This window comes from Pelophylax lessonae (genome assembly GCF_965119305.1).
Source record: "Pelophylax lessonae genome assembly, chromosome: 3".
Classification (NCBI taxonomy): domain Eukaryota; kingdom Metazoa; phylum Chordata; class Amphibia; order Anura; family Ranidae; genus Pelophylax; species Pelophylax lessonae.
The window spans coordinates 637,721,981-637,734,396 of NC_138770.1; the positions used below are offsets into that span (position 1 = coordinate 637,721,981).

At 43.6% G+C, this 12,416-nt stretch overlaps 1 protein-coding gene across 1 annotated transcript in view; it reads right to left on the bottom strand.

The window, feature by feature from the left end:
- LRPPRC (leucine rich pentatricopeptide repeat containing) overlaps positions 1-12,416 on the bottom strand; it is a 402,453-nt gene that overhangs the window by 356,536 nt on the left and 33,501 nt on the right. Inside the window, exons 10-11 of the mRNA XM_082250995.1 lie at positions 9,182-9,287; positions 7,731-7,838 (exon numbers count right to left, since the gene is read on the bottom strand). Of these exons, the coding sequence (XP_082107121.1) occupies positions 7,731-7,838; positions 9,182-9,287 (214 nt within the window). The remainder of the gene's footprint in view (positions 1-7,730; positions 7,839-9,181; positions 9,288-12,416) is intronic.

The window sequence follows — 12,416 nt, forward strand, 5'->3', positions numbered from 1 at the left end:
TATGGCGCAATTATGCAAAAGTGTCAGAGACTTCTTATATGCATTTCTTACATGTAGGGCAGCCCACTAGGCTTCCCTACATGTGACATATGCACACCCCGTCGAACCTGCATGGTGTGAATGAAGCCTGATCCACAGTGAATCAGAGCAGGCTGCAGGCACAAGGAGATACATTTGGAGAATACCTCGGACTGTTTGAAGTTTATTCCTTTTTTTCTTGCCTATTACTTTGGAAAAATTGGATTTTTGTACTTACTGAAAAATCCATTTCTCGGAGTTCATCGACGGACCCAGCGCTCCATAAATCATAACTACTGGGTTATATTGCCTCCTCCAGGAGTAGGACTAGGCAGAACAAAAAACACCTGGCTACGCCCATGGGCATTCCTCAGCTTGGTATATAACCCCCCCGCTCTGCTCTAGGTAATCAGTTTTAATCTGTCTAGTCAGGAGTAAGGACCTAGGCTCCCGGCTTGGATCTCTGGTCCTAGCAATTTTTTTCTGCTTCCTTACATCTTTTTTGTTTTTATTTATCTTGAGAGATCTACAGTACAGTCCCCCCTCTCCCCTTTTGGCAGTTTATTTTTGGGGTGGATTCAGGTAATCTTCAGGGACAGTCGGACTTGCCTGCAGGTTCCCTCCTCCCATCCTTAAAAATCCCTTAGTGAGCTTGTCTTCCCCCACTCCCTTTCCCCCCTGTCTGGACCTGGAGTATGGTGGGGGTCCCAGGGCAGTGGATGCAGTGGAGACCCCTGTGGTCTCCCCTGCTATCCCCACTCTGTAAGGGTCCTAGGATAGTGTGTCCTGCCCTGGTAGTCTGGAGGGGTCCAAATGTAGGAGACCCCTAGGTGCGTTGTGTCCGTCGATGAACGAAAGAGAAAAAGGTTCTAGTCTATACACTGGGCATAAGGTGAGATATAGCAGTGAGCTGTAGACATTCTTGGGACAGGACCTGTAAGTGATACCTAACTGCAGCAAAGAAAATGTAACTCTCATGGCCTACAAGACAGGGCTGTGCAGTGTGGAATAGCTGTGCAAATCTCAGAATGGGAAATAAAGAAATAATTTTAGCTGGCAGGTAAAAAAAAAAAAAAGCCCTTTACGCATTTAATCTGTTTATTTAGCCATATGCCTGGAGATTAGGTTGAAGATTAAGTATAAAAGTCAGGCAACTAGGATTTTGAAAAGGAAAGTTTACCAGAGGAAGCCAACACAGCTCTTGGTATACTTTTCCAAGATAGAAGTACTCATTAAAAACCATAACAATGATCAGGGCCATCTTATCGAATGGGCATGCTGGGAAGTTGCCCGGGGGCCCCACTTGCCCAGGAGGCCCCACCTACCCAGTGACCCAGCCCTAGCCAGGCATTAGTCCAGATTCCCGTGTGCATCCGCAGCCAAACTTAGCAGGTGGTAAGCGCTGCTGTCAGGCCGGGGAGCCCACAACTGCAGGAATATCTGTCTGCCTCCAAGGGAACCGGCACACATAGGACAATCGAGTCTGACTCCCGTCTGTGTTCACCGTACCCAGCCACCGAACTTGGAAGCTGTCATTAGCCTGGCACTGCTGTACCAATAAATATAGCCTTATTGATAATTTGCATTTTTATTCTCGTGGGTGATTGTGTAGGCAGGACCCCAGTGCACTGCATTGCCCGGGCCCTTTAAAGCTCTCAAGATGGCACTGACAATGGTCATAGATAAAGTGTGTCACTCGTGCAGTACTGAAAAATTCGAAAGCATCTATTGTAGGTCAAATACTCCCTCATCTGGAGTTGGTGACAGTAATTTATCTCCTTCCAGAGACAGCTAAGTCTTCCTCATATGTAACATCTTCCCCTCCTTAGCATTTTAAACAACAGACAGCAGTAGGAAAAAGCAAAATATGAATTCCCTAGTGCTCACTGACAACAGTACTTCCTAAAATAAGGCTTACCTATAGGTAATGTAAATATCTCCCAAATATGCATCATTTAGGAGATATTTACTGTACATGCAGCCAGTGAAATCTCTGGCGCATGCACTCTTAAGGAATGGTCGCCCATGTCATTTCTTTAGAGCCCTGTGCCATGACCAGTGGCTCCCGCACGCATTCCAGTCACACAGCCAGGGTCCACAAACTCGGAAGGAAGACCGGGTGAAAATAGACACCGTCTCCAGCAATGACCACATCGCTGGAATGCTTAATTTTGAGGTAGGTTTCACATAAAGTGATAGTATGCGATGCATACTAGTACAATATGCCTTTACCTTGCAGGTAAGAAAAAAAAAGTGCAGCGGTTTACAACCGCTTTAACAAAACTCAAAAGAACACTGGGAACCATGTGCCTAAAACTTGTGCTCTATAAATGTCACATTAGAGCTCATATTAGACCTCCTTGTCCACAGAACCATCTTGAAGCAATGAGTGTGGGAAGGCCAGGTGACGGGCCCTGTGCATTCAGTGACAAAGGCCCAGAACACAGGTCTTCTGCGTTACAGACCTTCGCCCCTGATTGCCAGTACCACTTGCTACAGCTGCAGACTGCCATAGACTTTGACAGGGTGCCAGCGGCAGGCCTGGGCGCTGCACATGCCCCTCCCAGGTGCACTATGTCATATGGGCCTCATTCTGTAAAAGATAAAACACAGTTTATCAAGTGCCCTTACAATGTTTTTTACTTGGTACTCAAAGGGCTAAAAAAAAAAAAAGAAAAAAAAAAAAACAGATACAAAACTTGTTCTTGTTTTATCTGCAATACACAGATTTCAAGGGGGGGCATTTGCCAACAGATCGTTAAATCTTAGATTACAATATCTTATTTTTTTTATCAGTCACATTCGATTAATAACAAACGTCTCTCCTATAACATAAAATAATTCCCTGGAGTTCTGGGAGTTTAGGGAACGAGAATATATGAGGTGTTATTTACCAAACCAAAAAGGGTCAAATATTTGGCTACTAGCTTTAAAGTGGTTGTCAACCTCTGAAATAAATAATGTAATCAATTATATCTTTCTATACTGTGCGCTCAATCCAAAGTGTGATTTCTGCCTGCTCTCCCCTTCCTTTCCTATTTTCATAAATCACTTCTGACTGTTTATGGTGACAAGATGGAATCCCAGGGCATGGCCATGCTCCTCCCCTAAAGCACACATCAGGTGAATGACCGTCTCAGCTGTGCATGTTTCCCTATGAGACTATGCAGGAAGTATGTGTCCATTCCCTCCACTCAGGTCTCAGATTACATGCAGTTTTGTGCTGTGCAGAGTGTGGTGTCAGATCCCTGCCTACTGCAGGCTTGGAATAGGCTTTGATGTGTGGATTTTGAACAGCTGTAGAGAAGAGGGCTGCAGATAGGCAAGTCCAGCTTATGTAGGAGGATTTTTTATCTCTGTGGATCACCAGAGACTATTCACTTCACTGGGTAACTGTAAGAGTTAACATCCATTTTAACATTTCTAAACCTTGGTTACCCAGCTCCAGGTATTGGCCCAGCCCTCTTGTGCTAAAATGACAGAAATCTGACTTTTTACTACACTACAATGGAGCTCACCTAGTATGACGACTGTACATTCATACTGCCACTTAGGATTTCTCAAACTGTTGAATCTCAAGGTGAACTCTAAAACTGCAGCCAAGGCGAAAATCAGAACTTTAGATATGGGCGTCTTAACCTTGCAAATGTATAGGCCACCAGATACAGTTATTATGATCTGTATGAAGATCAGGTTTTAGAAGTACAGCATCAACTGCACTTACTTGCCCATCACCACTATGACCAATTATGGCAATCAGTGCGTTTTGTTTTTTATTTGCTGAAGGACCTTCTGGCTATGGCCCACCTCACCACTGTTCTACTCGCCATTCTTCACCACTGTTTCCCCAGACAAAGCCTGGATTTCCATGTCTAGGACTGATGAGAGCCAAAAAAAAACAAAAAATATGGCAATTCTATAAACCAGACGGTTAAGTTGCTCTATATTTTAGACTGAAACTGAGCTATGTAAGCCAGCTATTTAGAAATCATCACTTTATACAGAAGAATTAATTCTGTCATTCTAATGCTCTGCCCATTAAGAAAATGTTTTATTTATTTGAAGCTTAAAATGATAAAAATGATAATACAAGAATGTCTTTTGTTTTAGAAAGCAAAACCATAACTTACTGAGAAATAAAGTAGTGATGCAAGTTTTAATTTCCAAAATGTTGTTCTAACATTGAACCATGAACAAGGAGTCAAAACATCCAATATGGGGGAAAAAAAACTCAAGCACAGAACAATGGGAATGTTGGCATTATGTATCAACCTCTAAATATTCCTAAATGTGTCAAAATGGATTACGCATAGAAGGGATCGCTGTTGTAAAAAACAGCAATGCCTTGATGCTTATCTGGCACTCCATGGAGCTCTACAGCATGTACCATTAGTAAGTTCAAGTGTTTCTAAAGATTTAAAAAAAAAAACAACATGTTATATTTACCTGCTCTGTACAATGGTTTTGCAGAGAAACCCTGATACTCTTCTTCACCCCTGCTGGTGGTCCTGGCTCCTCCCCCATGCTAAATGCTCCCAATAGCAAGCCTTCTTGCTACGGGGAACTTAAGCAGGACATTGTCCATTCACATACAGAGTGCGGCTTGGCACCACCCCCACTCTCTCTTCATTGACTCACTGGCTGTGATGGACAGAGGCAGAAGCCAATGGCTCCCATTGCTGTGTGAGCCAATGGGGAGAGAGAGACCCCCAGAGAGCTCCTGCTCTCATGCACATCGCTGAATCCAGACGAGGCTCAGGTAAGCATAAGGGGGGTCCAAAAATACTGTGAATACTGCTCCATTAAGTAATGGACAGCAATCTGGTGTGGGTGCCTGCCCAGGCTCACCACCGAAACTTCAAGGGTAAAAGAAAGAATAGTCTGCTGCACACCACCACAGAGCTGAACCTAAAAAAAAAAAAAAAAAAACTTTTATTGTCACTGTGGCAAAGAAATCAGGAACAACGTTGACAATTTTCACACAGACATTTCATGCTTACTCATAACCCATGATTTATTTTAGGATTGTTATGGTTATGATTAAGCATGAAATGTCTGTGTGAAACGCGTCAACATTGTTCCTGATTTGTTTGTCTGGCACAGTGACAAAGGATTTTATTAGCTAAGCTCCATGGTGGTTTGTGACTGCTTCTTCCTTTTACCCCTAAGCATCAGGAGAGGATTGGGGGGGAGGTGGGCTTTGAACTCAGAAGGTTTTTTACCTTAATGCACACAATGCATCAAGACAAAAAAGCCTTGAGCCCTTCAATTTGAAAAGGAGGGGCCTGGAGCGCTGGTGAGGAACCCTAAAAGAAAAGAATCGGGGCCGCTCTGTGCAAAAGCATTGTACAGAACAGGTCAGTATGACATGTTTGTAATTTAAAAAAAAAAAAAAAAAAAATGAAGGTTTAATACCACTTTAAAGCCCAACTTTGGGCAAAAAAAATTTTCCACATGCAGTAGGGTTGTGCGTGCACTGCACCGGTCAACTGTTTTTTTGGTCTAGGGGTGCACTCAGAAGGTTTTTTACCTTAATGCACACAATGCATCAAGGCAAAAAAGCCTCGAGCCCTTCAATTTTACCTTTCAAAAAACGAACATGGAAGTTTCCTGCATTAAACCTTGAGCACCAAACAACTAAACCAAGCTCTATTCACAGATAGGAGGCGCCAAAGAAGTCACAGATGTTAACTTTATGATCATTGCCCAATTCTTTGCAGTAGTATGAGGAATGTCTAAAGTAGGCACCTCCTTCGCCTTCCTCACCTGACGGGACCTAAATGACACTTCACCAAGCCAGAGCTAGGGTGGGTCCTCAATCTATGAAAACATAGGCACTTTAGTGGGCTCAGGCAACACTTCAAGGAGGGCAACAGATATCAAGGCAACTACTTGGCAATCATGCCTGCACTACAGACCACAGCACACCACAATGGACAGTAGTGCATTATTGTGTGGTGCCTGGGCTGCAAAACCAGTGTGTTGTGGAGGTGCTATTCAAAATGAATGGCACTGCAAAAAACACCATAAGTTGCGTTACAGCAAATTGCAACATCTAGATTTGAAACAGTTGGTGTAGGAAAGAACACTGGATTGGCCTGGAAATGCCTTCACAGTAGTATAAGACTGAACCAAAATTGATAAAGATTAACTGTGGATTCAATAAGCAACATGAATGTTTCTATGTATCTTAAAGCACTTCCTTCTGTGCAAAATTAAAGAATACTGTGGGGAAAATAACTATTTGATCACCTGCAGATTTTGTAAGTTTGCCCACTTACCGAGTCCCACTGTCTGTGTCTAGTGATGCAGCAGCGGGGCTCAGGAGTGAGCATGCACGGACCCTCTGAAAAGGAGGGGCCTGGAGCGCTGGTGAGGAACCCTAGAAGAAAAGGATTGGGGCTGCTCTGTGCAAAAGCATTGTACAGAACAGGTCAGTATGACTTGTTTGTAATTTTAAGAAAAATGAAGGGTTAATACCACTTTAAAGCCCAAAATTGTTTTCCCACATGAAGTAGGGTTGTGCACACACTGCACTGGTCAACTGTTTTTTTTGGTCTAGGGGTGAGGAGAAAGCTTATACTCACCCGATCCTTTATTCCTCCAGAAAAAAGCACTCTCCCACAGTCCAGCAGGGACGTTCCTGGTCTATGGAGCCTGCTTTGGGCTTGATGACGTCAGGAACAGTCCTCAAATTAAGACTGCTGGAGCGTGGGGGTACCAGACTGCTCTTGAGCTGGGAGGATTGGAGGATTAAGTATATCTCCTTTCTCCTCTACCCCAGACAAAAAGGAGCAGTTAACACCTGCAGTGCAGGCACAGTGCCACTGCAAACTTTTCTTTTATGCCTGGAGATGGGCTGTTCAACCTACTAAATCCACCTAAGGGCTCTTTAACACGGCCGCTCCGTGTGAAAGCTCCGCTGCGGGACTTTTTTTTTTTTTTCACGGAGCGGATGACATTTGTGTCATCCACTCCGTATGTCCGCATATCATCCCATCATTTTGTGGATGATATGCGGACATAATGTAAGTCTATGGGCATTGCGGATGTCAGCGGGTGACACCGCTGACATCCGATTTTCCTTCCTTTCCGTTTTTTGAACGGAGAAAAAATAGGGTTCTGTTCCGTTCCAAAAAACGGAACAGAACTGAAAGGAAGAAAATCAGATGTCAGCGGATGGTATTCCGCCGACATCCGCAATGCCATAGACTTACATTATGTCCGCAAATCATCCGCAAAAAAAAAGGATGATTTGCAGACACACGGAGCGGCCGTGTGAAAGAGCCCTAAGAGTGCGTAAGGTGAGGGAACATAAGGTTAACAAAGCATATGAAGTGCTCTCCAAGACCAGAGATTACTCAAGAGGGTCAGATTTTATAAGCAAAGATCTACCTTATGTATCCCATACACAGGCCACTACCCGTAAGTGATGGAATCAATCAAGTATCTTTTGCAATAAATAGTGTAATTGTTAGCAAATAAACAACGGAAGTATGAACTAGCATCTGACATGCTCATTACTGTCAACTGTCATGAATCCCTCCGCTTTACTATACAGAAAGTCTATACTTATTTTACTCAAGCAAGAAATCTCAATGTCACCCAAGACAGGTGAGAATCCAACAGTGGAGGGGTTGTGGATTATGCAGAAGACAAGCAGACTTACTACAGGGAATTCTCACCTGCAGTTACAGGTTGTGGTGACTTACCTTGTACATTTTTTTCAGTGTGGAAGGCAGCCAGCAGAGGCCAGCAGTAGTGCGGTCTTACAGGTAAGCCTTCTTCTTTCAAGGTTCTTATGAGGTCAAATGCCAAATCTAGAAAAAAAAAGCAAAACTCAACACAGCTATAAAATTCACAAAGGAGCTCACTCACTATAAAATCCTTTTCTTAGGACTCCATTATGACACATTGGTAAGTTTATCAACTTTCGGTATTACTGCTGCCTACAGGAGGATTGGACACTGGCAAACAAAAAACTGTAGACCATCCCAGAATGCATGTTTTGTAGAGAAGCAGTACCAAAAGCAAAATTATAAACAGATGAGTCGGCCCTGGGTCCCTAAACGGACTCCAAGGTGAGGATTTTATGGTGATTAAAAAGAGATGAGGGCTGTGGAGGAAGAGGTGTGCAGAGGTGGGGGATGGAGGGGAGAGTGGTGTCAGAGCCGAGGAGAGGTGGAAGTGAGATGTGGATAGCCTGTGAAAGGGAGCTGAACCCTGCACGTAGCGCACCCCTGAACCCTGCACTCAGTACGTGACGCACCCCTGAACCCTGCACTCAGTACGTGACGCACCCCTGAACCCTGCACTCAGCACGTGACGCACCCCTGAACCCTGCACTCTGCACGTGGCGCACTCCTGAACCCTGCACTCTGCACGTGGCGCACCCCTGAACCCCGCACTCTGCACGTGGCGCACCCCTGAACCCCGCACTCTGCACGTGGCGCACCCCTGAACCCCGCACTCTGCACGTGGCGCACCCCTGAACCCCGCACTCTGCACGTGGCGCACCCCTGGACCCCGCACAAAGCCCACCCCTGGACCCCGCACAAAGCCCACCCCTGGACCCCGCACAAAGCCCACCCCTGGACCCCGCACAAAGCCCACCCCTGGACCCTGCACAAAGCCCACCCCTGGACCCTGCACAAAGCCCACCCCTGGACCCCGCACAAAGCCCACCCCTGGACCCCGCACTCCTGGCATTTTCCCTGTAAGATCCTCCCACTGTCAGTGCAATTCCACTGCTCCTGCACCTATTCACTGAGAAAAAAAAAGCCTAGATAAATTTATATAGACTTAAAGATACAACTGGCCCTTTGAATGCAACCATAATGCTGATGCAGCCCACGATGAATGCTTGACACCCCTGCTTTAGAATATTAGCATAGATAATGATCTGCCTGATTCACCTAGAGTTGATGGAACAAGAAGCCACTGTGCCCTAAAGCTGGTCATTAACCAATTTTTTTTTTCAGTTAGCATGTTATCGGTACTATCAACTGGCAGAAACAACTCTGATTACTTTCCAACACACGACACATACCTGTCCCCTATGAACAATTATTAGAGAACAGGAGACTTTGATGGGTTGCTGTGAACTTGTCCCACACTCACCTCACAAAGCCCAAAATGCACCTCAACAAAATAGAATAGTTACCTTTGTTACCATCTTCCAGAGCAGAGTATAACGCGAACTGCAGGGGTGAGCAGTGCAACTTAGATTCTTCCAATTCAGGTGCATATTTCTTTAGAATGCTGGCAGGCTACAATAGTAAATAAAATAAATCATCAATACAAATCACTTTTAAAAATTGCACCAAAACGAACATATGGGAGGGGAAGCTTTGGTCAAGAATTAAGCCCCGTACACACGCACCGATTGTTGGCCGTAAATTTTCGGCCAACGTCCGATCGGTCGATTGTTGGCTTGTTAGTATGATGCTTCCGACAACCGACTGCGACTTTTCAGCCGAACAAAATCTGGTGTGCAGACTATAACATTTTTGTTGGCCGTCACCAGAACGCCCGATTGTTTGTCAGTCGGTACAGATTTCGGCAGACAAAAGTCAGATGAGCAAGACTGGGCATGCTCAGAGAAGAAAAAAAACACACGAAAAGTAGACCAGAAAATGACATCACTTCTGCAGTTAGTTGTTGTTGGCCGACAAAATTTGTGTGCAGTCTAGAGCACATTTCAACACAACAACACTGGACAAAAGACGGCCGATCGGTCGGCCAACAATCGGTGCGTGTGTACGAGGCTTTAGGATTTAGGATACATACACAACATAAGATTGCAGACAAAGAACTAATACAGGAGGTGTGTTTCTTGCCTGATCATCAGGGGGGGGAAAGCCAAAACGCAGCCACCACATTTAACATTGGTAAACTGCAAAATATTACATTTTTGATTTGGGGTTTAATACTGCTGTAAAAAAACAAATCTAAAAAAAATTAATAAATGCATTTTTTTAAGCTATAGAATAACTAAGATTTGCATCTTAGTTAGAGAAAAAAAAAAAAAAAAAAGGACGACACAGTTAGCACTTATGACATTATCTTAAAATACTAGATGACCATATTACATAGGAACCTAACCAGTGAAACATCCAGGGGCTTGTGAGCAACAGGAGGCTGACAGTAACTTCAATGCTTGTTGTGGCAATCTCTCAGTTTTAATTTACCATCTTGGTGTGTCAGAATACCTGCGCCATGTTGTAGAGCTGGATGCACAAAAGTACAAAGCATCTGGCAGGTAAAGCAGTAAATAAAAATAAATATCATATATATATATTATATATATATATATATATATATATATATATATATATATATATATATATATACACACACACAGTGGGTACGGAAAGTATTCAGACCCCCTTAAATTTTTAACTCTTTGTTATATTGCAGCCATTTGCTAAAATCATTTAGGTTCATTCTTCTTCCTCATGAATGTACACATAGCACCCCATACTGACAGAAAAACACAGAATTGTTGACATTGTTGCAGATTTATTGAAAAAGAAAAACTGAAATATCACATGGTCCTAAGTATTCAGACCCTTTGCTGTGACACTCATATATTTAACTCCGGTGCTTTCCATTTCTTCTGATCATCCTTGAGATGGTTCTACACCTTCATTTGAGTCCAGCTGTGTTTGATTATACTGATTGGACTTGATTAGGAAAGCCACACACCTGTCTATATAAGACCTTCCAGATCACAATGCATGTCAGAGCAAATGAGAATCATGAGGTCAAAGGAACTGCCTGAAGAGCTCAGAGACAGAATTGTGGCAAGGCACAGATCTGGCCAAAGTTACAAAAAGATTTCTGCTGCACTTAAGGTTCCTAAGAGCACAGTGGCCTCCATAATCCTCAAATGGAAGACGTTTGGGACAACCAGAACCCTTCCTAGAGCTGGCCGTCCGGCCAAACTGTGCTATCGGGGGAGAAGAGCCTTGGTGAGAGAGGTAAAGAAGAACCCAAAGATCACTGTGGCTGAGCTCTAGAGATGCAGTCAGGAGATGGGAGAAAGTTGTAGAAAGTCAACCATCACTGCAGCCCTCCACCAGTCGGGGCTTTATGGCAGAGTGGCCCGACGGAAGCATCTCCTCAGTGTAAGACACATGAAAGCCCGCATGGAGTTTGCTAAAAAAACACCTGAAGGACTCCAAGATGGTGAGAAATAAGATTCTCTGGTCTGATGAGACCAAATTAGAACTTTTTGGCCTTAATTCTAAGCGGTATGTGTGGAGAAAACCATGCACTGCTCATCACCTGTCCAATACAGTCCCAACGGTGAAGCATGGTGGTGGCAGCATCATGCTGTGGGGGTGTTTTTCAGCTGCAGGGACAGGACGACTGGTTGCAATCGAGGTAAAGATGAATGCGGCCAAGTACAGGTATATCCTGGACAAAAACCTTCTCCAGAGTGCTCTGGACCTCAGACTGGGCCGAAGGTTTACCTTCCAACAAGACAATGACCCTAAGCACACAGCTAAAATAACGAAGGAGTGGCTTCACAACAACTCCGTGACTGTTCTTGAATGGCCCAGCCAGAGCCCTGACTTAAACCCAATTGAGCATCTCTGGAGAGACCTAAAAATGGCTGTCCACCAACGTTTACCATCCAACCTGACTCCCCAAATCCAGGTGTGAAAGACTTGTTGCATCTTTCCCAAAAAGACTCCTGGCTGTATAAGATCAAAAGGGGGCTTCTACTAAATACTGAGCAAAGGGTCTGAATACTTAGGACCATGTGATATTTCAGTTTTTCTTTTTTAATAAATCTGCAACAATGTCAACAATTCTGTGTTTTTCTGTCAGTATGGGGTGCTATGTGTACATTCATGAGGAAGAAGAATGAACCTAAATGATTTTTGCAAATGGCTGCAATATAACAAAGAGTGAAATATTTAAGGGGGTCTGAATATTTTCCGTACCCACTGTGTGTATATATATATATATATATATATATATATATATATATATACCTGCCAGATATATATTTTTTTTTATCTGGCAGGTAAAGCAGTAAATAAAAAAAATAAATTTATTTATATATTTATTTTTATTTACTGCTTTACCTGCCAGATAAAAATAAAAAAAAATATATATATATTTTTTTTTATACCCCCGCCCCACAATCTGTGTACTTAGCAGCTTGTCTCTAGTTCAACATTAAAAACCCATTCTTCCTAGAGCAAAGTTTAGTCTGAAATATGCTGCATTCTTTAGTCTGCACCGACATGTGCTTGCCGTTCATGCCAACTGAATGGAGACCTTCAGATTAGCATGGCAGGTCATCATTTTTTCTGTAAAGGTGAACCAACAATTTAAAGGGCCCCAACATGACTCTCAAACCCCTGCATGTCCAATAACTAGCT